This window comes from Elephantulus edwardii, unplaced genomic scaffold, assembly GCF_000299155.1.
Source record: "Elephantulus edwardii isolate Elephantulus edwardi_28Jun2011 unplaced genomic scaffold, EleEdw1.0 scaffold00108, whole genome shotgun sequence".
NCBI classification, from domain to species: domain Eukaryota; kingdom Metazoa; phylum Chordata; class Mammalia; order Macroscelidea; family Macroscelididae; genus Elephantulus; species Elephantulus edwardii.
This window is the reverse complement of record NW_006399858.1, coordinates 4,946,336-4,972,753: the sequence shown is the minus strand read 5'-3', so window position 1 is coordinate 4,972,753 and position 26,418 is coordinate 4,946,336. Positions and strand designations below refer to the sequence as shown.

The following is a 26,418-nucleotide window of genomic DNA, read 5'->3' as shown; positions in this document are numbered from 1 at the left end:
CCTTAAAAAATTTTTTTTGGTTTATAACGGGCACATCATTGACTGATTATTATTAGAGTTTCAAATATGTCATTGGAAATAATTGCTCTTTAGGGTTGAGTTTTTTTCCATTTGATATGTCTCAAAAGGGCATCTATAGCATTTAAATAATTGCTGTGTTTAGTATATTCCATTTTAGCATCTAAATTAAAATTGGGCTATTAATATAAACTGAAATAATGCTTGGTTACGGGCATATTTAGTTGTTGCTGTTGCTAAGTGCTGTCAAGTCAACTAAAACACAGAGCAAACCTATGAACAGTGGATCTGAACCAGGCCCTGTCCTGTGCATTTCCATCATCTCTGACACACTGAGCCTGTTGTCAGAGTCACTGTGTCAGCCCATCTCATTGACGGTGTTCCCCTCCTTCACTCACCCTCTGCCATTCAAAGCACGGTGGCCTTGACCAACCACTGATTCCCCCTACAGCATACCCAAAGAAGAATGCATCAGTTCATTGGCTGCCTGAGAAGATTTGTGAAAATCATTAGACAGTGATTTTATGAAAATAATTATAAGCGAACAAATAACATAAATAAATGTAGATTGACCAAGCTGTATATGTTCGTCATCTTATTGTGTGTATGTGTGTGTATGTGTTTTGTTTCAGTTATCTGTCAAGGTATAAAGAATTCTAACACCCTTAAGACTGTGAACTTCACAGGGTGTAATCTGACCTGGCAAGGAGCAGATCACATGGCCAAGATCTTAAAGGTGATTTTGTGTTTAAATTTTCATGACTGAAGCATATTAATAGTGTTACACAAAGTGACAACTACATCAATGAGCATAGAGATTTTGCAGCTTTGGTTTTCAGAGAATAGCCAGTTTTCTACCATTTAGTAAGACAGTATACTTAATCTTAGAAATAAGAAGTTTACTAGATAATACAAGACAACCCCTTTAGCTATTTTTAATTACTGAACATATTTTTGTGGCACTGTGAAGTTGTTATTGCAGTCCTTAGTTGGCTTTTCACTGACACTGAGTCAGAACCAAATCATGACTGACCTTCGTTGGGTTTTCTGAGGCTCTGGATTGCCCATGTTTCTCCTGAGGAGGAGCTGATTGATTTGAACTGCCACAGAGGTGTGACATTTGGATTAGCAGCACCGGTCCCTGCAAGAGCTTAGTTGTCTAAAATGACACAAGTGACTGTTAATTAATTTCATTTATAAACTAATAGAAATAACTCCACTGGCATTTTATAAATGTAGCTTTTAAAATATAGTTAGAAAAAAACATAAATTAATAATTTCATATAATAGCTGAACAACACAATAGTAATCATAGTTGCTATCTAGTTTAAACTACTTAATATTTTCTATTATACCTTTTTAATTGCTTGCAATACAAACCAGTCTGGTGGACTCAAACTGCTTACATTTGGATTGGCAGCACAACTAGATTCCAATCCCAGTTCTTAAGAGCTTGTGACTGGTTAAATTACTTAACCTATACGTGCTTCAGTTTCTCAACTGTAAAATGTATATAGTAGGAATACCTACTTGACATATGAGAATTAAATTAATTAATGTGTAGAAAATAGTTCCTGGCACATAATAAGTACTGGGCTGTTATTTCTGTTGATACTTTCATTCTAAGCAGAAAAATTACACTTATTTTGGAATAATCTAAGAATGTTGAGTCATTGCTCAAGAAAGAAATGAATTTTTCTTTTTAAAGCCTCTCTTCTCATTGCATTTGAGTTGAAACTGATTCGGCTGACCTCCAGCGTTTTCAGAGGTTGTATAAATTGCTTAAGGGGAAACTGTCTTTCTCCCTAGTAGAGGCTGGTGTATTCAAACTACCAGAGGATTGGCAGTGCAACTTCATGTGTAGTCAGAAATGCTTGGATGCTGCTTGAGGACAGATGATAGATTTTAGAGCTTCAGCAGAGATAGCATTGAGACTCTGATTCCATCAGACTTAGGAGACAAGAAAAATAAAATTCCTAGAAGTTACAGGTCACGCAGCAGTTAGGTTACACAGCTCAGCAGTCACCTGCTAGAATCTAAGTCATTTGATTCCTAATCAGGAATCTCCTTGGCTGCCTTGTGTTGAGTGCTCTAGCATCTGTAGTCAGTGTGTTTAGTAAATGTCTGATGTAATAAGCTACACTTGGAGGCATAAAATTTAGTGAGTCCAGTTCTTTGAAAAACACAGAGTCAGCATCACTGAGAATCAACTCAAGAGGGAGCTAGTGAGGATTTTTTTGGGTTTGTAGGTATGGCCTGTTTCCATATTTAAACAAGTTACTATGGTCTCGTTATATCTTTGAAGTATCAGACCATCAGACGGCATGAGGAAACCTGGGCTGAGAGCCTTCGGTACAGGAGACCTGACCTTGACTGCATGGCTGGCTTACGGCGGGTCACTTTCAACTGTAATACACTCGTTGGAGACCTCGGTGCAAGTGCTTTTGCAGAATCCCTGAGTGAAGACTTATGGCTCCGAGGTAAGTTAATGGAACTTCTGAACTTGAAAGTTTGGAGCTTTTACAAACTTTTATGATATATTCATGTGATAGAGTTATTTATACTGATACTGATGTGATAACCTCTTTGATTCAAATAAGGATATCCTTCACCTCGTTACTGCTAATATTCTTAACTGTTTGTTCTTCTCTTTGACTTTTAGAATTCTTCCTCATCATGCTTTTTGTTACAGATTTTCATCATATATTCTCTAAACCCCTTTGGATTTGAATTATTTTTATCCTCTTGATTGTCTTTCTCTGTCATTTTTTTTCCTAAAATGACAATTTTTCTATTTCTTCCCCATTTCCTAATTGCAGTTTTTCAACAGAACATAAAATCATGATAAAAAAGAATGCCGTTTAGTTGCAAAACTCCACTTAGAGTAGGTCTTGCCAGTGAAATTTGCACTGCCCTTGGCATCTTACCTGACTGTGAACTGGACTTCAGTTAGTGGCATTGCATGATGGGTGTATGCAGTTGCTCTCGGACGCCAAAGTGTAAATGTTGGTGATTGGTACTGTAAAGAGAGAGTAATCATGGCACATCCAAGAATTGCTTTATTACTTCTGATGAATTTTCACTTAGGTCTTGGCATGTGCTTTTCTGTTTATTTTTTTCCCCCTAATAACCAAAATTCCTGGAAGCAGGAGCGGCATCCACTTCCGAAATGGCTTGCCTCCGGAAACTCTTATGTACGAACAGGGCTCAGGCCGTTTGTTCATAGGGTCGCTATGAGTCGTCTACAACTTGACGAAATCAAACAACAATAACCAAAATTAAAACCTGCTTTGACTGATGTCATGTAGGAATCTTTCACACTCATATAGCGAGAGTCGTCTCTGTGTTAGATGTGTGTGAAGATGACATTGACCTTTTGTCCTCCATCCTCAGCACTCGACCTGCAGCAGTGTGGACTCACCAATGAAGGGGCTCGTACTTTTCTAAAGGCTCTTGAAAACAACAGAACTTTGGTCATTCTGGATATAAGGAAAAATCCACTTGTTGGTATGTCACCATCTATTTTCACTGGTTAACAAATAGCAAAACAAAGATCATTTGGTTATGTATTGGCAGTTTTTAAAATTTAATGTGGTTTTTTCTTAATGCTGTTTGTTACCATGAGCTTTTATCTTTTTAATTGCTAATTTATTGATTTAAATGGAAAGTAAACAAAAAGTAATAGAATTTTGGACAGTGAGAAGGAGAAGAATGCCATAAAGTAAGGAGGCCAAAGGAAAGCGAGTGGAGCTGACTTTTTAGATACTAAGATTTGTCAGGGACTGCTTCAGGAAAGAAGTGACATTTGAGCAGAGACCTGGCTGAAGGAAGCAGGGAGTGCACAGTCAGTGGGCTGGTTGGAGTACGGCAAGCAAGACACATGTGTTCTGTGGCACTGAGTGATGAGGTCAGAGAGCTAGCCAGGGCTTTATCTTGTAAGGCTTTGATGATCAGGTGGACTCAAATATACATGAGGGTGTGAGCAAGAAAATAAATGGTCTGATTTGAGTATTGTTTTCAGAATGTTCACATTGGTATGGAAAACAGAACTATAAGGGAGGAAAGAATAATACAGACACATTTGGGAGACTGTAATATGAAGTGGTCCACTTGAGGGAAGGTAGTGACTTAGATCAGAGAAGGAAATGAAAGTAGTGAGAAATAGTTGAATTCTGACTATGTCTTTAAGATGTAACGGACAGGATTTTAAGATTGATTAGATGTAGCATACAAAGGAAAGAATAAGTTTGAAAGACAAAAAAAAAATCCCTAGATTATTCTGCATGCAACTGGATAATAATCACTTCTTAACCGGAGAGGTTGGGAGAGTCACACCTTCGAGGTGACGTCAAGACTTTGGTTGGACTCCATTAAGTTTAAGATGCCCATGAGGTATCTTATGTGTCTAGATCATGCCCAGCATCTTGATTTTTCTATCCACTTGTATCCAAAGCTACTTTAGATCCAAAAGATGCAGATTTAGTCTTTGCTGCTAATAAAATAGGTGTTAGAAGCAATATGAATCTCTGGTGGTACAGTCTTCAGCATGCTGCACTGCCAACCACTAAGGCCAGATGATTTGAGTCTACCAGTGGTTTCATTCTATCAGTGGCTCCCAGGAGAAAGATGAGCAGTTGCTTCCTAATAAAATTCACAGCCTCTGATAGTTGCTAAGAGTCAGATTCAACTTGGTTAATTTGAGAGGCAATATGCAAAGTGGCATGGCTTAGCTTATGTGTTTGAGGAAGAAGTAGAAATCTCAAAGGGAAAAATTACATATTGCTGTGGCATAATTACAGCAGTGCAAATTTGATGTTTAATTTATAGGACAAGCAATAATTAGTTATCTTGTTTTTTAAAAGTTAAATTGACACTGATACACAATTACTGTAATTTCTGTTTTCATTTTACTTTAGATAATTCTGTAATGAAAGCAGTTATCAAAAAAGTTCTCTTGAACGGAAGGAGTGCTAAGTCAGAGGTATAACATGTTTTTATTTTTCTGTTGTTGTAATGAGTAAAGTATATTTTAATGTAAAAAGAGATAATTAACCTTTAATAGCTAGTCGCTTAATAAAAACCATTACCAAGATTTCCTGCCATCTTAAATTTTCAGTCCAATAGCTTTTCTGGTTTTGAAAAATAATTGTCTGAGTGTTTAATTTGGTATACCAGAAATGCAGTTCGCAAACTCTCTAATTTCTTATATCCATGGAAGGTCAAATCTTCATGAAATGCCTATTACTAACAGGGAATATTTGACGTCTCTTGCAGTACCAGTGGATAACTTCTCCTTCCACAAAGGAGCCATCTAAAACTGCTAAACAGAAAAAGAGAACTATAATTCTTGGAAATGGACACAAAGGAAAAGCTACTATTCGAATTGGTAACCTTTTCTGTCTTGGCTTTTTAACGTTTTAGAACATATCCTCCTCAGGTGTATTAAACTATCTTTTCATTTAAGATTGACGAGAACAGTCAGTATTTCATATATACTATGAGCATGGTAGTTGTAACACAAATGATGAGGACTTATGGAATTTAGAAATAGTAAATTAATAACTAGGAAAGGAGAGCTCATCTTTAATTAAACATGTTTGGGTATTTTGGAGGCTTTGTTTTGTTTTATATTTATTTTATATTGGTTTACATACAAAAAATGTTTCACATTTTCCTTCACATTGTGTTTCATGTAATCATTTTATGAAATACATTGTATTTTATAAAATTCATTGACTATGCAAAGGCACTTGACTGTGTGGATCATAACAAACTGTGGCTTACTCTGAGAAGAATGGGAATCCCAGAACACTTGATCGTGCTAATGAGAAACCTATACTTGGACCAAGAGGCAGTCTTCAGAACAGAGCAAGGAAACACTGCATGGTTCAAAATTGGGAAGGGCGTACACCAGGGATGTGTCCTGTCTCCATACCTTTTCAACTTGTACGCAGAACAGATTTTCCGGGTGGCTGGGCTCTATAAGGAGAAATGTGGGGTCAAGATTGGTGGAAGATCTTTCAGCAATCTGTGATATGCAGATGATACAACCCTACTTGCTGAAACTGAGGAGGACCTGAAGTGCTTGCTGCAGAGGGTCAAGGACTGCAGCCTACAATATGGATTGAGGCTCAATGTCAAGAAGACAAAGATTCTCACCACTGGACCAGTTGGCAGCATCAGGATGGATGGTGAAGAGATTGAGAGTGTTCACAGCTTCAGTTTGCTTGGCTCCACAGTCAACACTCTGGGCACCAGCAGGCAGGAAATTAGAAGACGCATTGCCATGGGAAAGTCTGCTGTTAGGGACCTCTCCAAAGTACTGCAGAGCAGTGGTGTCTCTTTGGAGACTAAGGTGCCATGGTCTTTGATATCACTTGTTATGCATCAGAGAGTTGGACAATGACTAAGGAGGATAGAATGAGAATTGATGCCTTTGAGCTGTGGTGCTGGAGAAGAGTATTGAGGGTACCATGGATTGCTAGGAAAACAAACAGATTCATCCTGAAAAGTGTCAAACCGGGACACTTGGAGGCAAGTGTGCCATCGAGTCGCTTGCGACTCATAGTGACCCTATGTACAACATCCCAGCTCCTTGGAGGCAAGGATTCTAAGGCTCTGTCTAACATACTTTGGACATGTTGCAAGGAGGGAAAGGTCCTTGGAGAGGGATATCATTCTTGGTAGGGTGGAGGGACATTGCAGAAGGGGAAGGCCCCCTATGAGGTGGATTGATTCAGTTACTGGGGTAATCAGGATGGGTGTGTCAGAGACGGTGCGATTGGCACAGGACAGGGCAGAGTTTAGGGATGTTGTACATAGGGTCGCTATGAGTCGCAAGCGACTCGATGGCACATAACAGCAACAACAACAGCAGTCACAAGTAATCTGTGCCTGCCATTACTCCATCTTTTCAGGTTCCTGCTGAATCTTTCCCATTTTCTTGACCCCCTCCATCCACCTACAAAATTCTACTACCCCTTGATTTCCCACATCCACTCAGCCTCCCTTCCCTATCCACTTCCTCTTTTCAACCTAAATGAGTATTTTATTAGTTATTCTGGCATATTTACAATAATGGCCTTGTGCAGTATATGTCCTTAGAGACTTAAGTTAGTTCACTGAGCATAATCACTGGTAATCAGATGCAAATCAAAACAATGAGATACCATCTTACTTTAGTAGCAGTGGCAAAGATTAACAGGATAGCAAACAAATGTTGGAGAGGATGTGGAGAGATTGGAACTTTCATATACTGCTGATGGGATTGTAAAATGGTATAACCACTCTGGAAGGCAGATTTGCATTTGTGCAAAAAGCTCAACATAAAAATTCCATACCCAGCTATTGCACTGCACGGAATATACCCCAGGGAAATTAGAACTAAGACACAAGTGAAGATTTGTACAACAGTGTTCCTAACAAGGTTCACAGTACCAAGAAAATAGAGACAGCGCATACATTCAACAATAAACCAATACTAGATTGAGAAGTTGTGGTACATTCACATGATGGAATACTATGCAGCATTCAGGAGCAATGATTTAGAAAAATATTAATAACATGGGAGAGACTGGAGAGCATTATGTTTGGTTTTCTAATTTAAAAAATCCATTTGAGTACTTTTTTTTACTTCTGATATGTCTAATATTTTGCAGTTGAAGTTTGAGGTAAACTTTTATGACAGTTTATTTAGAAGTTGAGCTTTTGAATGATTTTCTTTTTAAAATGAAGAATTACTCTTCCAAGCTGCAGGAAACAAAATTTCTTCAGCTCTTTTTTTTTCGCCTACTGAATGAGATACTTCTGAATTTTTTTAAGATGATAAAATTTCAAACATATATGATCTTATTAAAAGAATGGTATAAACAAGTTTCTTGATATAGAATATTTTAAGAGAAATATTCTCTAGCTATTTACTATAATGTAATCTTTCAAATAATAATTAACCAGAATTTTTAAAACAAGCCCATAATTTGGTGATAACGTTTAATGGGGGGAAAAAATTTAGTATAGACCCTGTTAGCAGCCACCTCCTCTTACTGCTGTTGTATCAGAAGCAACTCACAGCAGACCTTCCAGTGGCCTTAGAAGCTGTTAATCTCACGGGAGGAGATTGCCCATCTTCCTCTCAGAGAACAGCTGTAAATTTGAACTGCTAGAGAGGAGCTTGAACTTCTTCCTTCATCACCACAGGCTTTTGCTCATACATTGTTTCATGAAATTCTTCTGTGTCCAGTACCTTTTGGCACAATGACTGTTTACTCTTAACATCTTCTTTTAATACTTCCTGGATCATTTAATATTCTGCCCGAAGCATCTTTAAATATTGCTACTTAAGGCTTGAATTTGTTCCTCAGTTCCTTGAGCTTAAGAAATGCTGAGCAAGTTCGGCCACTTTGATTTTCTGGCTCCAGCTCTTTGCAGGTTTCACTATAATACTTTACTTTGTCTTCATATAGGCCTGATGAAACCTTCTGTTCAGCTCTTTAATATCTTGATTTCTTCCTTCTGCTTTGACTTCCAGGTGCTCTAGTGCAATATTCAGAGTCTCTTCTGACATCCATCTTGGTCTTTTCTTCCTCCTGTTTTTGTAATGCCCCAGGAATTGACGGCATCCTAATTGATCTATTTTAGCAAACATATGCTGCCCTAGATGTGCTCACCAAGGTGTGCCAACAAATCTGGAGAACAACTACCTGGCCAACTGACTGGAAGAGATCTATATTTATTACCATTACAAAGCAAGGTGACCTGACAGAATGGAAATTATCGAACAGTATTATTAATATCACATGCAAACAAGATTCTGCTGAAGATTATCCAAAAAACGACTAGAACAGCACATCAACAGAGAGAACTGCCAGAAGTGCAGGCCAGGTTAAGAAGAGGCCGTGGTACTGGGGATATTGTAGCTAATGTTAGATGGACCTTAGCTGAAAGCAGAGTGTTCCAGAGGAATGTCTGGTTTCATTGACCATGCAAAGGCATTTGATTGTGTGGACAGCAACCATGGCTGCCTAAGAAGAATGGCAAGCCTAGAACACTTGATTGTGCTTATGCGAAGCCTCTACTCGGACCAGGAGGCAGTCATCAGAATAGAGCAAGGAAACACTGCACTGTTTAAAATTGGGAAGGGTATACGCCAGGGATATGTCCTATCTCCATACCTTTTCAATCTATATGCAGAACAGATTATCCAGGAGGCTGGGCTCTATGAGGAGAAATGTGGCATCAGGATTGGAGGAAGACTCATAAACAATCTGTGTTATGCAGATGACACAGCCCTGCTTGCTGAAACTGAGGAGGACTTGAAGTGCTTGCTGCAGAAGGTCAAGGACTGCAACCTTCAATATGGATTGAAGCTCAACATCAAGAAAACAAAGATTCTCACCACTAGGCCAGTTGGCCACATCATGATAGATGGTGAAAAGATTAAGATTGTAAATAGCTTTAGTTTGCTTGGCCACACAATCAACACTCTTGGTACCAGCAGCCAGGAAATGAAAAGACAAATTGCATTAGAAAAGCCTACTGTCAGAGACCTCTCCGAAGTACTGAAGAACAACATTGTCAATCTAGAGCCTTAAGGTGTGCCTGATACAGGCCATCACCTTTGCAATCACCTGCTATGTGTCAGAGAGGTGAACAATGACTAGGGATGATAGAAGGAGAATTGATGGCTTTGAGCTGTGGTGCTGGAGAAGAGTATTGAATATATAATCGACTGCTAAGAGAGCAAACATGTTTGTCCTGCGGAGGGTGAAACAAGGCTGCTCTTTGAAGGCAAGAATTCTGAAGCCTCATTTAACTTACTTTGGACATGTTGCAAGGAAGGTCCAGTCCTTGGAGAGAGACATCATGCTTGGGAAGGTGGAGGGACAGTGCAGGAGAGGAAGACACTTGATGAGAAGGATTGATTCAGTAACTGGGGTAATGGGGTCGGTGTGTCAGAGACAATTAGATTGTCATAGGATAGAGCAGTGTTTAGGGCTGTTGTAAAGAGGGTCACTATGATTCGCAGGCAGCTCGACAGCACATAACAACAGCAACAAGAGAGGAGCTACCTTTGAGTTAGCAGCAACACTTCTCCCTACAGACTAGGCACCAGAGCTCTCTCTAATAACCAGCAGCATCAATTTCACAGCCAACTGAATATATAAAATCCTTGTTTAGTTATATAGGGAAAATCAGCAAAACATTTGCAGCAAAACCAAAATTAAGTTATACAGAAAAAAATTAGCAATGAAATAATGTTTTATTTGGAAACTACCTGAAATGTGAAAGTATGTATATTTCTCTAGAAATTTTTATTTTGGCTAAAAAAAGTATCCACAATAACAATGGAGGGAGAAAATGGAAGCCACTCATTTTGTCATCCTTCAAGCAGTGTTTACATTTCCATTTTCTCTGATTATGATTTTTCACATAGCTTAAATATGATTTTGCATATCTTCATAGTAAATTTACAACATTGGAGGATAAATAGTTATGCTTTTTAATGCATATGAAACAATTATGTTAAACAGGTCATCATTTATTACTGACGATAAGTTAATCCCACATAACTTTAAAATGCTGCTGGAAGCATCACGAATACAACTTTTATTAAAAGATATGCTCTTTTGATTCACCCTTTACCATCTCGGCTTGTTTGGCCAATAATCAATTGCACAGCATTTCTTTAAAAACCAAAAACCAAACCTATTTCTACTGAGTCAGTTCCAACACTGAGCAATCCTATAGGATAGGCTAGAACTGCTGTATAGGATTTCCAAGGTTATCATTTTACACAAGCTGAGTACCACTTCTTCCCTACAGAGTGGCTGGTGGGTTCAAACCACCAACCTTCTGGATTGCTGCTAGGTCCTTTAACCACCAGGACTTTTCCAAGCATTTATTCCAAGTAGTTATTAAGAGAGTTTACCAAATCAAAAGAAAGTTTAGTGATAGTAGTAGAAGTATGTGCTGTTGAGCTGCAGATTGCACAGGAAGAGATTGCCTATCTTTCTCCTGTGGAGCATTTTAGGGCCTTATTTGGTAAAATTTTATTAGGTTCTTTGTGCTTACTTAATTATTTATATACATAAAAAACTGCTAAATCAGTATTTTTTAGAGGAGGTTTGAATAATGTATGCCAATTTTATCGGATTGATATTTTAATTATGTATTTTAAAAAAATAAGTAACTTTTATCTTTTAACTAAAGGGTAACTTAGTTATTCCCTAATAAGATAACTGTAAAATATTTTAGTTGAAAACATATGCTTTTCAATAACAAAAATAAAATATTGTCAAATGATGTCCATTTACATGTGCATGTGTGTGAGAGGGCTATGCATACACCACCCTGCTGTCATCAAGGTGACCCTGACCCAGCTGGGGCCAGCTGCCTCCTCTTTCTCCCAGGGCGCGGCTGGTGGGTTTGAACCACCAATTTTTCAGATACATATATTTGCATTTCTCAAAGTTAAGGAACAAGTATGGCACAGAAATGATGTTGATGAACAACATCATTCTTTTTTTTTTCCTGAGGGGAATAAAGTTCTAAAACAAAATTAGATTTATTGAGCTCATCAGAACCCTGTAAATTTATCCAGAGAAATTTCAGTATTTAAGAATTATTTCATCAATAAGAGATGCAAATCAAAACCACAGTGAGATACCATCTCACCCCAGTAGCAATGGCAAAGTTTAGTAGGATAGCAAGCAATAAATGTTGGACAAGATGTGGAGAGGTGGGAACTCTCATACACTGTTGGTGGGATTGTAAAATGGAACAACCATTCTGGAAGACAGTTTGGCATTTCCTCAAAAAGTTAAACATAAAAACTCCATCTGAGGCGAGCTCTGGTGGCCTAGTGGCAAGAAGCTGCACTGCAATCCTAGAAGTACGTGGTTCGAATCCACCAGATGCTCTGCTGGAGAAGGAGGAAAAATCTCCTCCTATACCAGTCAGATCTGATTTGGTGGTAGACACACATAAAACAATAAAAATAAAATTAAAAAGAAAAACAACCAAAATCCCATATGACCCAGCTATTCCACTAGTAGGAATTACACCCCAAGAAACTTAGAACTGAGACACAGAGATTTGTACACCGATGTTCATGGCAGCTTTACTCACTATCACAAAAACACAGAAATAGCCCAAATGTCTAACCACAACCAAATGAATTGAGAAATTGTGGTACATTCACACAATGGAATACTGTGCAGCACTCAGGAGTAATGATTTTGAAACATACTATGTAACTTGGGAGAGACTGGAGAGCGTTTTGCTGAGTGAACTCATGCAGTCTCATAAGGACAAATAGTGCATAAGACCATCATTGTAAAAGTAGAAGGAAAGCAAGTTAAACACGTACAGGAACTCAAAGCAGGGGAGCAGAGGGTTAAGGATAGGCAGAGTTGAAACCATGGGGCTGCACAGTTTGGTGGGTGGAGGGAAGCAAATAAGAATGATCCAGGGTGAAGAAACAGGGTAATGATGGGCAAGATCCAATAGTGATTGATTTTATAAAACATAATGCATGAGAATGATTGTATGAAGCACAATGTGAATGAAGAATAGTGTGAAACACAGTGTATATAAACTTTGTAAGCAAACCAATTTTAAAAAAATAATGTAAAAAAACCAAAAACCCAAAAGACAATTATTTCATGATTTCCCAGAAGTTTGGATGATAACTACCTGGTCAACTGACTGAATTGTGGTGGTGAAGAGTACTATACCATGGAGTGCCAAAAGGACTAAGCAAATCTGTTTTGGAGGAAGTGCAGCCCAGGTGCTCCTTCAGAGGGAAGGATGGTGAAACTTGTCTTACAATCTTTGGATGAGTTGTCAGGAAGGACCAGTCTTTGCATGATGCTAGGAAAAATAGAGTCTGGACAGCTAAAGAAAGATCCCTTACAAGATGGCTTGACAGAATGACTACAGCAGTGGGCTTGAGCCTGGTGGAGATTGTGGTGATGGTGCAGGGTGAAGGCAAGGTTTCCATCATAACGTCAATACTAGTCATACGAACTTGATTGCTTTAGAAGTTCCCCTCCTAAATACAGCTATTCTTGCTTTAGGTGTAACAATTACTTGAGCACGCCACAGCCTCCTCACATTTTTACGATTATTAGTAGGTTATATTATTTGAAATATTTGTGCTGTGTGACAGTATTTTATATGCCATACTAATTACACCCATTCCTCACTTATCTACAAGGTCAGGATCCAATGACCAAGTTGTTATTTGAAAATGGAGGATGGTGACATTATCTCACTTGTGTTCTGAACTTCTCTTGGGATTCCTAGTGAAAGCACCTGTCACTGTTACCTCCCACTATAGGCTATGTCACCTTAGTAGAGCTCAGTCCACCTCCACCTGTACCCAGTGTTCCAGAACCAGGGTGGCTTAGGTGCCATCTCCATCACCTAGTCAGTGCCTACTCCTGCCCTAACATTTTCATAATGGGTAGCCCTAACGCATCCCTCAGTGACCCCATGGTGCCCTTTGTTAGGGGCAGAGTTGTCCTTCTGTTTGCAGGTAAGAGAGCCTAAGTCCCATGGGGTGGGGACGATTCACACTACCCATTGGGTTCTCTTGCCACCACCGCCACCCTTCCCTCCGCATCTCCTTGAGAATTGACAGTCTGTAGCTTCGTCCATGACAGTGCCAGCCAGACAGGACCTTAAACTGCCACCGTACCGTTATTGCTGGCCTCCACCCTTTCCAGGTAGCCTGCCTTACCCTCATCTATGCCCATTCAAGAGTAGGTATCGAGGAAGCATAAAAGTGATTTTTTGTCTACTGGTGTGAGATAGGAAGTCTTTTGGATGTTGAGCATCCAAATGCCAATCACAGGGCATCTTCTGACCATGACCCTGGTGCCCTTGGAGCTGAGGGCTGAAGCTCGACCTTGAAGTCCTGCTTCCTTGATGGCCCACCTTCAGGACATTATCTGCCAGTGCCTGGACCTTAGCTCCCCATGACCACCCCAGATCTTCTGAGCAGCATCTTATCCATTGACTCCATCCTAGCCCCACCTCCACTCGATCCAACAACCCTGCAGCTCAGGGAAATCACACCTTATCTCTCCTCCAGGTAGTGACATGTGAAACAAGTGTCCTTTCTGTGTGTACCTAACGTCTACTAGTCAGCGTCTTCAGCATTGATTTTTTTTTTAGTGTACAACTAGTCAGATATTAGATTTATTACTATTGTCTTAGTTATAAATAACAAACTCATTGTTAAGTGAAGAGGAAGTATAAACTGTATCTTTTCAAATCTGTTAGAAGAATCACTCCAGTCTAGTTGTCATTGATTTGATGCAGACTCATGGCAGCCCACATGCTTTATATGATTGTCAGTCGCTGGTTTTTCAGAAGTAGATTGCCAGTTCCATCTTCTGTAGTGAGGCTTAAACCATTTGGTTAGCAACTAATTGTACTGACTGTTGCACCCTCTCCAGGGACTGAAGAATAACCATTTTAATTTACCTAGTCTCAGTAATATTAGAAAAAATAAATTTTTTTAGTGTAAATGATATACATAGATTTGTCTTTTTTACCAAAGATTTCATTGAAAGATACTTTTTAGTACAGAAATTGAGGATAATTCTGAATGTTTCCATCTGTATGCTATGGTCTACAAACCCCTACAGGAAGGTTTAGTCTTGTGTCTGTAGGAGTTTGCAGCAGAGAAAAATATCTCTTAGATTGAAAACTTGGTCTATATTAGAAAGTTAGACTTGGCAAGCTTCAAGGGCTATGTTCACCTGTCCTTGGGACTCTTAAATGCTAAAGATTTAAGTAGACTATATTCTTTTATATGATGAAAAATCAATAGTATTCCATTCTTAGTTTTATTATTCTATATTCTGTACCTTTCCAGTATACAACTATTATTTCATTAAAACTATAGCTCGTTGCATTAGAAAACTTGGTTTCATACCATTACAAGCCTGGGTACACCTTTACAAAATGATCCTGCTTTGTTGACTATGGCATCATTGTCAGGTGCACATTTGTACTCTTTGAAGAATATGCACATGGGATAATGGCTCTGGAGACCCTCGCTCTTAGTTTCACAATGGTTCCTCCAACACAGGACTGGCTACAAAGAAACCTGTGAACAGTGGAAGAAAGCACCTCCTTGGTAAAGAATATTACGCCCCTGAACCTCTCCCACCTGGTGTGTCAGGTTTTCTGCCATGGCGCACTGCATTGCGAGCAAAAAGGAACAGGTAGGGTGTCTTTATTCTGTTTTCAGGCATTCAGAATCCTTTATTTGGGAGACCTCTATCATGTGGAAAGTCTTTCCCATTTGGAGAAGAAAAATGACTCACTCATAGCTTCTGTCTAATGAACCCCTTAGGAAGAGCAGCAAAAAATAATTATAATTGGGAGTTTAAAGTCCTTTCCTAATTGTCATAACAAGTGTAACCCTGTGGGAATTTAGAGGAGATTTAAACTATCATCACTTGGGGAGGTGAATAAGATTCTTGTTAGAGGATTGGGTAGTTGTTATAAGTTTCTGTGGAACAGAAGTACAGTGTGGTTAGACAGAAATGAGAAGATAAGCATTTTAAGCACAAGGAAGAGTTTTGTGCAGAATCAATTGGACTAACTCAGTAGACCTCACTCTAAATTTTAACAACTCAGGCCAGTTATTGGAATCATTGCTTATTATTATTATTATTATTATTATCATCATCATCATCATCATCATCATCAACTGCCTGCACAGTCCTTTTTTTCAAAGAAATGTAAAAGTCTTTAAAAAGTGTTATTGTACAATATTAGCCTGATTTAGTAAGTGAGTGTTCTAGATTATTTTCAGATTACTTGCTTTGATAGTCTTGAAGAAGTCAGAGATTAACAAATACTGTAAGAAAACACCGAACATAGATTTTAAATATGATTTGAAATACCAGTGTGTGAAATATCTCTTCAGTTGCTTTCTTTAACTTTTATGAGAATAGCCTTCATTGGGCAACTAACAACTGTGCTGTTTGCAAATGGAAATATGAGGCCTAAGCAGTGCTGAGGTCCAAGTGTCTACACTTTAGTTTGATGGCTTTGGTGTCATTTCTTTTCCTAAAACATGTAATGATACCAGTCAAGCCTGATCACAAGTTGTATATTAGAGGACAGTTTGAAGAAGTTGGAGTAGAAATCTCAACTATCCTAAACAGTGCCTCTGCGCAGTTTAGAGTTACCACAAAAACAATCTGCTAACTACCTTTGCATTTTCTTCATAGATTATCCTAGATGCCTATTTTGTCTTTATTTTCTTTTATACACAAGTTTATATAGATCTTTTGCCATTCATGGGGTTTTCTGAGGCCTGCCGTTTGAGAAGTGAATGGCCAAGCCTGCTTCCTGCTCTGTATTTATCTGAGAGGGTGACTCTTGTGGTATTTGACAAACTGGTGGCATAGCTTTCAGCATCACAGCAACCCCTGTATAGCAAACTGACAGACAAGTGCTGTACTGATTAGAACAGTGTGTTCCCCAAATCCAACAAATGGACAGTTTAGTGTTGTATCTCTAATAGCAGAAGAGGCATTCAAAGATCATGTTACCAGATCCAGTTGAAACCTGCATAGATGTGACGGAATGCACTCCTGAAAAGGTGTTGAGGTGTTACGGCTGAGACACAGGACTGGCACACTGGGATAACGTCCCCTTAATATGTGGATATTAAGGTCACATGAAAGTCTCAGCTAAATCATTGCAGCTACTACTTCACATAAGGCCTGAAATACAGTGTATGAAGTACAAGTTTGTTCGTTAATTTTCAAGTCTTTAAAATGAAGCCACAAACTGAAAAACCGCAAAGAGCTTATTAGCAATGCCAATGATATCCTATGTTGAGTCCTAAATCTCTGTGTGGAAACTTTGGAGAGCTCATAAGAAGAGTTCACGCTAACATCAGCACCCGTGAAACGTCTCCTGTACATTCTTATATAAAAATCCATTTTTTTAAATTGTGACTAAGTGGTTAAGAAAGAATTGTAGTACCTTTTGCTTTAGAAGTTAAGATTTATAACCAGAATGCTGAGTAAAAAATTGACACTTTTAAAAGTTTAAATTATAAGTATCTGGAAATTCTTTTTTGTGGCAGCTTATGAAGTGTTGATCTCCAGGAAACCACTGTATTTTTATAAAAATTTAAATTCATTTTTTATTTCTCCTTAGGGGTTTTCCATTAATCAAGACTCGTGATGTCTATAATCATTTGCAGGTATGTAGTTATCCCGTTTATTATCATAGCAGGCTATTGGGGTAGAAGAGGCAGGAGATGGTTTTCTTAAAACTGAGCAAAGCCTTTTGAGAACTTTCTTTCAATGTGAAGTAAACCCATTTAAAATGTTCTAGATTATTCTTCCAGTGCTGTTGCCTGATTGTGGACAGTGTGTCTCTCCCAGGACGTCCTTGTGCTTTCAGGAAGTGTCTGTTTGGGGCCACTTGTATAAATTCTGTCACTACAACAAACAACAAAGCAGTAAATCCCAAAACGTGTTTGTTGTAGGGTTTTTTTTGGTTGGGGTTTTTTGGTTTTTTCCCAGCTAGTTCTCCTTTTTTCTCAGAAAGGTGTAAATGGTGTCTTTCCTGTCACATTGATGATTTGGAGCAAGCTACTCCTGTTAGAGTATCAGTTTCTGCTCCCTAGTTGTCTTAGGGGGATGTCTGGTGGCCTAGTGGTAAGGAGCTGTGCTGCCAATGCAAAGGCACAAAGTTCAAATCCACAAGCTACTCCACTGAAGGCTAGGCATTCTCCTGTGCAATTTACTGCCTGTGAAAACTCGCTGGAGGATCAGCTGTATGGTATGTTACACAACAAAAAAAATTGACTTAGAGAATTATACAGAATATTTCTCTAAAACATAATCACCACTGAAATTGAGAAAGAAGTACCCTAATCTATTGGTACTGCTCCTGAGTGATCCAGAGAAGGGGTGGGGGGACCTAATTACACCATTTAGATTTTATATACTTCAGTTTACTGCTTATTGTAGGAATTATAGCTCAATGAAATATCTATATGATCATATCATTCTAACACTCTTCTTTGTTGATATATACAATTTTTATATGATTGTATATCAGGGTTCATCCGTCCTGGTATCGTTTGGATACCAGAGCTTAGAAATGTTCTATTGAATAAATTCTAATGTCATTAAAACTTGACAATAGAGTTGTATTGTTATACTCATTTTGACTTAAGGCAAGTTTTTGATGGGTCAGTTTTACATTTGTGTGTAAATGATATATATTAAAAGAAATACTATTGATGGAATTTCTTCCCTAGAAAGTATATTTTCTTCCAGATTTTGTGTCTAGTGGTAGAGGATAAATTTCTGTCTTACAACATAGATCTAAGAAAAAAGGTTTAGACTCCTTACTTGATTTATGTCAAAGAAATTTAGTAAAATAATATGAGAAATTCCAGAGGAAGACCCTCGATGAGATGGATCGATTCTGTGATTGGAGTGGTGGGAATGAGGATGTCGGAGATGGCGAGGTTGGCACAGGGTAGAGCAGCGTTTATGGCTCTTGTACATAGGGTCGCTATGAGTCATAAGTGACTCAATGGCACATAACAACAAACAACAACAATCATAGCCCTGTAAGACACAGTTCTAACCAATAACACCAGAATAAGACATTGCTCTTTAATTTTGTGGTTGATTGTTTACGTTAAGCAGTAGCGAAAGTCATTTAAAAATAGCAACTTAATACTTTGTAAAGATCACAGTTTTGATACTTGATTTATATTATTACTTACACACACATTTCCTCTTTATTTAAGCAATCTGATTTTCCTGTAACTGTCACAATAGAAAGTCCTTCATCTTCAGAACTTGAAGAGATTAATGATTCTTCAGAAAATGTTCATGAAGCACCTGAGAAAACGAGTGTGAAACAAGAAACATTACAGGTACAAAGTTTTCCTCTTAAAGACATGTTGTTGTTGTATGCCATCAAGTTGCCTGCGACTCATAGCAACCCAGTGTGCAGTAGCTCTGAAGGCTGCCCTATCCGGCCTGAGTCAGTCTCACAGACTCCAATACACCTAGCCAGTTACCCCAGTTACCATGTCAACCCATCTCATCCGGGATCCCTCTACCCTTCCAAGCATGATGTCCTTCTCCAAGGACTGGTCCCCCTGGCCATGTGCCGAAGTATGAGATGGAGCTTCAAAATCCTTGTTTTCAAGGAGAAACTTGGTTTCTCCCTCTCCAAGACAGACCTGTTTAAAACATCTCTGTGTTTTAAAGACATGTTGTTGTTCTTGTTAAGTGCCGTCAAGTCTTAGGCGACTCATAGCGAACCTATGAATGAAAGTCCTGGACACCTGTATAACTTTCGTCCTTTCTCCAGGTTCATAGGGTTTCCAGAGGCAAGCTATTATGGAAGTGGATGCCACTCCTGCTTCTAATTTAAAGACATAGAGATGGTTATTTTAAATGTAGCTAGTATGTGGCTGGATACAAGATTGTGAAACAACGCTGGACAGCTTTTGTTAAGAATCCTGTTTTTCCCTTCTGCTGCCCACTCTCAAATGACTCCTCAGCTGAAACCAAACTGAAACAAGGGCATTTGCATTCAGAAGAAATAAAATCAGAATCATCAGATTGGGCAAATGAAATGTGGTGTGTACAATAATAAAATAGTATTCAGTCAAGAGAAAAGTGAACTGGGGGAGGTGGGCAGGGAGGAAAATGTACAATAATGAATGAATTAAAATCCAAGTTCTCTATAAACTTTCATTAAAATCTTAATTAAAATAATAACAAAAAAAGAAAGTAAAATTCTGTATCAGTGTGGATGAACTCTGAAGCATTTGAACTGAAATTAGAAACAGAAAGGCAGTTAAGAGATAGCCAGGACAAAAGGCCAGTGCATAGAAATGGGAGTTCCAAAAAAAAAAAAAAAAAAAAAGAAATGGGAGTTCCCAGGAGTTGAGGGGGAAGGGAAATGAGAGGCTGGGAGGGTTCTACTGGAATTGATGGAGACGTCTTAGAAATAGTAGTGATGATTGTACAAAACAAAGAATATAATTCATATAACTGAATTGTACATGTTAAAGTGATTGAAATGGAAAACATTGGTTTATGTATTTCACCACAATAAATGTTTTTTAAAATCATCATAATATCCTTTTCCTAGAATTTGTTATATTAGCTACAGAGATACCATGAAGGATTATAAAATAAACTCAAATTCATTGAGTATATTATCATATATATAATTTGAGTATAACTAAAATTTATTGAGTATATAATCAATATACTTTCAGTACAGATTAGGGAATGTATGGTTCTCTCTTTTTATAAGAGGACAACATGACTTCACTTTTCATAAAAGCAAAGTCGAACAAAGTAATATCCATTTTACAAATGGTAATCTTCAGGAATTGCAGCCTCTCTCCATACTTTTTCAACATATATGTGGAACAGAGCATCCGGAAGGCTAGGCTTTATGAGGAAGAATGTGACATCGGGACTAGAGGAAGATTCATCATCAGCCTGCGATATGGAGATGACACAACCTTGCTTGCTGAAACTGAGGAGGACCTGAAGTACTTGCTGCAGAAAGTCAAGGACTGTAGTGTTCAATATGGATTGAAGCTCAAAATCAGGAAGACAAAAGATTCTCACCACTGGGACAGTTGGCAACCCTGATATGAAGAAGAGATTGAGATTGTTAACAATTTCAGCTTGCTCACAATCAACACTTTTGGCATCAGCAGTCAGGAAATCAAAAGACAATTGCCCTGGCAAAATCTGCAGTCAAGGACCTCTCCAGAGTGCTGAAGAGCAATGATGTCAGTCTAAAGACTAAGGTGCACTTGATCCAGCCATGATCTTAGCAATTACTTGCTATGCATCAAAGAGCTGGATAATGACTACGGATGACAAAAGATTCAATGCCTTTGAATTGTGTTGCTGGAGAAGAGTATTAAACATACGATGGACTGCCAAGAGAGCAAATATGTCTATCTTGGAGAAAATACAACCAAGTTTGTCCTTGGGGGCTAGGATTTTGAAGCTCTGTTCCATACTTTGGGCTTGCAGCCAGGGGACCAGTCCTTGGATAAGGACATCATGTTCTAAAGGATGGAGGGACAGTGCAAGAGAGGAAGAAGCTGGATGAGATAAATTGACTCTATCATGTATAAACTTTTTATAAAGGATTTTTACAACAAACTTTGCATATTAAAAATACAATGATAATTTTATTTCTACTGTAATGCAGAGTTCATAAAAGGAAATGCCCATGGTGGGGTTGGGTATCATTTTTTGTGCTACAAAGGGCATGTCTCATTTTGGGAAATAATATGATTTTGTTTTAGTATGAAACTTGAACAGTATAGAAACTTCTTTAAAAGTCAAACCTATCACTTTCAAGGTGCTTCCAACTCATCACGTAGTCAAGGGAAGAGCTACCAGGGAGGGGATTGGAGGCAGTAATTTATCAAGGGAACAGATTACCAGACCTTCTTCCTGCAGAGTGGAATTTGGTTAGCAGTTCAGTGCATAATGCCCTGTGCCACGAGGCTCGCCTGTTATGTTGTTGCATGCCGTGGAGTTGACTACACCTCATAGTGACCCTGTGAACGACAGACCTGAACTTTGCCCTATCCTTCACCATCCTCATCATCTCTAATGTATTTGAGCCCATTGCAATCACTGTGTCAGTCAGTCTTGCCCACGATCTTCTTCTCTTTTGCTGACCCTCCACCTTTCCAAGCATGTTGTCTTTCTCCAAGGACTGGACTCTTCTAACAATATGCTCAAAGTATTTGAGACTAAATATCACCATCCTTGCCTTAAGAAACAAGCTGGTTTCACTCCCTCCAAGATAGACTTGTTTGTTCTTTTGATAGTTCATTACTCTCAAACTCAAATAATTTCTTCTGCCATTGTAATTGACAAAACTGTAGTTTGCGTCAGGTGCACCTTAGTCTTTAAACTGACATCGTTGTTCCTTAACACCTTGGAGCAATCTTTTCCCAATGCAGTGCATCTTTTGATTTCTTGGATGCTGATACCAAGATTATTGATTGTGCATCCAAACAATATGAAATCCTTGACAACTTCAATCTTCCCTCGAGTAATTGCTGCAGTGGTGAGGATTTTTGTTTTATTGATGTAGAGACATAATCCTTATTGAAGGCTAGTCTTTGGTGTTCAGCAGCAAGTCTTTCAGATCATCCTCACTTTCAGTGAACAAGGTTGTGTATGTCATCTGCATAACGCAGGTAGATGAATTTTCTCCAGCTCTGATGCCAGATTCTTGATAAAGTTCAGCTTTTCAGATGATTGGTTCAGCATACAGATTGAGTAGTTCTGGGGAAAGGATACACCCTTGACACACACTTGTCTATATTTTAAACCATATAGTACCTTCCTCTGTTCTGACAGCTTTTTTGATCTAGGTATAGGTTTCACATGAGCACAGGTAAGTGTTCTGGAATGCCCATTCTTCTCAATGTTAGCCATATTTTTTTGTGTTCACAGTCAAATACCTCTTCATACTTAATAACACACAAATAGACATCCTTTTGGTAGTCTCTGCTTTCAGCTAAGATCCATACCATATCAGCAGTGATTTTGCTTCTGCCATAGCCTCTTCTAAATTCAGCTTACATTTCTGGCAGTTTGAATGCACCAAGATGGGCATTCTCCTCCTATATGATTTACTGATTTTAAAAACCCACTGGATGGTCAGTTATGAGTTCTGACTCGACAGAACATAACGTAACAGCTGTTTTGGATAATCTTCAGCAAAATTTTATTTACATGTGATATTTGTGATACTATTTTATAATTTCTACATTCTTTTGGATCACTTTATTTTGGAATGGTAACAAATATGGATCTCTTCCAGTCAGTTGGATAGATGACTGTTTTCCAAATTTCTTGGCCCAAACTGATAACCCTGTGCAGGGCTACATCTGTTTGTTAAAGCAATGTCTATCCATGCGACCTTATATTTTGCCATTGCCTTCAGTGCATCTCAAACTTCTTCCTTCATTACCTTTGGTTCTTGATCATGTGCTACTTCCTGAAATGATTCCATGTCACTCAATTCTTTTTGGTACATTGACCTGTGCTCCTTTCTTTACTGGTTCCTGGATCATTCGAGATTTTGCCATAGCATACTTCAGTATTGCAACTTAAGGCTTGAATTTGTTTTTCTGTTCTTTCAGCTGGAGAAGTACCTAGCTAGTTCCTCCCTTTTAATTTTCTAACTCCACATCTTTGCAGATGTCGTTACAATATTTTGCTTTGTCTTCTCGATCTGTCCTTTTGAAATCTTCTGCTCGTCTCCCTTTATTATAAGTCTGTGAAATTACTAAGGGAGCTCTAGTGGCCTAATGGGTAAGGAGTTGTGGTGCCAACCCAAAGGCATTTGGTTTGTATGTACCAGATACTCTGCAGCAGAAAAATGGGCAGTCTCCTCCCATGTGATTTACATCTTCAGAAAACCTGCTGGAGGGTTTGCCTTGAGTCAGTTTCGATTGGACGGGGAAGAGTTGAGTTGAATGGATAGAAATTGTTATTTTTTAACAGAAGGGTTTTTTATTTTTAAAATTAAAATGAATAGAGAATATGAGAGAAATTTTAAGGTATATACTTATAAAGTTATAGAATGCTGGGAAGACTATGGATCATTTAACCTATCACTTTCATCTTATAGGGACCTCTGATGGCTTAATGGTAAGAAATTATGCTAACAACCCAAAGATGCAAATCCATTGGCTGCTCTGCAGGCAAAAGATGGGCACTTTCCTCCTCTGCTATTTACTGCCTCTGAAAGCTTTCTGAAGGGTCAGGTATGAGTTGGTTCCCTCTTGATGGTTGGAACACAAGGCTGGAGCTCATTAGCCTGCCCCTTTTGTCTTATAAATGAAGTGCTCCATAGTTAGAGTGCTTAAGTAGTATCTAAGTTGCATAATAAAGCTAAGGCCCTAGGCTGTCTGCTCCACCTTTGCTGTCATATTATGCACTCTGTATTCATTTCCTTCACTAGGGCATTAGTTGAAAGTGCTTGGATCTCTTGGGGATGACCAAAAGTAATGGGAAAAAATAGAGATTGTTACTAGGGAATTTTTCAGTCTAAGCACATTGAATATCCTTTCCAGATTTCTCCCTTTTGAGACTCTTCTATGATAGCATCAGATTTTTTCAGTGTTTTTTCACACAATAGAACAGAGAATTGATGCGATTTTTAAATAATGTTTAACCAGAAGACACAAGAATATGAAATTGAAACCAGTAAGAACAGCAGAAAACTGTCACCTAGAGTATGTATGTGGCAACCTAAATCCAGGTCAGTTGTGTGCACAGATACTCATATGGGTAAGAAGGTGAGAATTAGAAATGTGATTAAAATAGAATTTATTGGAGGATAATGTATTGAGAATTTGAGCTCTGACTTCACCTTCCCTCTCCTGAAGTGAGCTGGTTAAATTTAGAAAAAAGATACTTTTAAAAATTAGACTGTCTAGGAGAACTAGACAGGCTGATGTGGATTTCTGCACCCAGAAGAGATTTCAGGATACCCTATTTTAACTATCCAATTCAGCACATGTAAGAGCACCCAGTCGCTTGGCGTGATTCACCCACATAGACCTGAGTCCTCGTGAACTTTCTCATATCTCATTCATAAATAGAAAATAGCAACATGGTTCACCTGATTGTTAAGTTTACAACATAATAGGAAAAGTAAAGATGAACACATCCTGGTAGAATCAGACATAATTAACAAACAAGTATTTCAGGAAAAATCCATAATTAGTATCCTTAGATTTAAAAAGAGCACCTGTAATATAAGGATAAGATGTTATCAAAAAGGGACAATTAAAAGCAAGAAAGGGCTCTTGAAAATATGAGTGCTGAAGTAAATGCAGATGGAGTTAAGGAGACTTCTTGGTAGATAGAAAACCAAAAATGGAGATTTTTAATGTCTCACTGTTAGAGAGTCTGTATAGGAGAGGAAAATATGAAGGGAGTGTTATTATAAAACATAAGAAAATTTTCCATAGCTGCCAGTACTACGCTCGAAGCCTCAAATGGATTGACACAATGGCTACTGCAGTGGTTTTGTATAAATATTGGCTGCGAGGAGGGCACGAAACTGTTACTCTGTTATGCTGAGGGTGGTTGTGAGCTGGAAGCAACCTGATGACATCTAGCAGCGGTACTTGCCGTGTATGTGCTGCTGGTGCTGAGCACTCAGCCACTAGCCAGAAGGTTGGCAGTTGGAGTTTCCACAGAGGCTCCTTTAGAAGTAGGATCTATTGGTCTGCAGCACAGCCGTGGAGACTGCAGAGGAGCTCAGTTTTCTACTCAGTAGCAACTAGTGTTTACATTTAACCACAGTGAGATAAACCCTTCATTATAAAATTTCACAATAGTAAGAAAAAATATATAAAAATTGCAGAGGGAAAAGATAACCAGCCTCCTAGAAAAGAACAAGAGAGCTCGTCTTTCTTAACAACTCTCTGGATCAGGAAGTTACTAAAAAGATACAGTTAATGTTTAATTTCTAATCTAGGATTTCATATCCAGACAAACTTCCAGTCATGAAAAGGGGCTACATCCTACATATTGTACATAAACAAATTTGAAAATTATAGTTCCTATTTTGGAAAGCAGTTGGGAGACCAGCAGTATATCAGAACCTTTAAAATATTTGCTATGATGTAAAATGTTTTTAAATGAATCTATGAAAAGAAAAAAAGAATCTATGAAAATTATTGCAAATATGGGTAGACTTTCCTTAGAGTGGTTTTAAAATCTTAAAATATTGAGAAGTTAGAAACAATCTCAAGCTGAGCCATAAAATTTCATTAAACCCACTCAGTGTGATATTTTATTTTTCTACTAAAACATCTTATTCTTACTCACTGCCACCTAGTCAGAACTGACGCATGGCTGACCTGCCAGCGGGTTTTCAGAGGTTGTGAATCTCAGAGAAGACCACACATCTTTTTCCTAAGGAGCAGCTCTTGCATTTGAACCTCCTGTCTTTGAGCTTACAAGTGTAACTCCTTAGCCACTAGGCCACCGAGCTCCCTCCAAAATATCAGGAGTGTGACTCCTCTTGATCAAGTGAGAAATGACAGATTCAGTATTAAATGGGAAAAGAACCGAACATAGACTTGGATATACAGAATCAACAGCAGTGTTCCAGAATGATAGGCAATTCCTGAAAGGAAGTTTGAAGCTGTGAACAAGGAAGAAAATGACTCCAGAATCCTCTTTATCTCCTTAGGATGTTAAGCAAGTTTACTTTTCACTTCATATTTCCTTTAAGGAGCATTACTTGTAATGAGAGAGGGAACACATTATTGGCTTTTTTAAAAAATTATTATTTATTCATTCATGT

General features: G+C 38.4%; 1 protein-coding gene across 1 annotated transcript in view; it reads left to right on the top strand.

Annotated features, from left to right (window-relative positions):
* The window catches only part of CEP78 (centrosomal protein 78kDa), a 46,066-nt gene that overhangs the window by 5,233 nt on the left and 14,415 nt on the right, over nt 1–26,418 (top strand). Inside the window, exons 4-11 of the mRNA XM_006891996.1 lie at nt 651–754; nt 2,324–2,498; nt 3,412–3,525; nt 4,935–4,999; nt 5,293–5,404; nt 15,119–15,254; nt 17,212–17,257; nt 18,827–18,955. Coding sequence (XP_006892058.1) covers nt 651–754; nt 2,324–2,498; nt 3,412–3,525; nt 4,935–4,999; nt 5,293–5,404; nt 15,119–15,254; nt 17,212–17,257; nt 18,827–18,955 — 881 coding nt within the window. The remainder of the gene's footprint in view (nt 1–650; nt 755–2,323; nt 2,499–3,411; nt 3,526–4,934; nt 5,000–5,292; nt 5,405–15,118; nt 15,255–17,211; nt 17,258–18,826; nt 18,956–26,418) is intronic.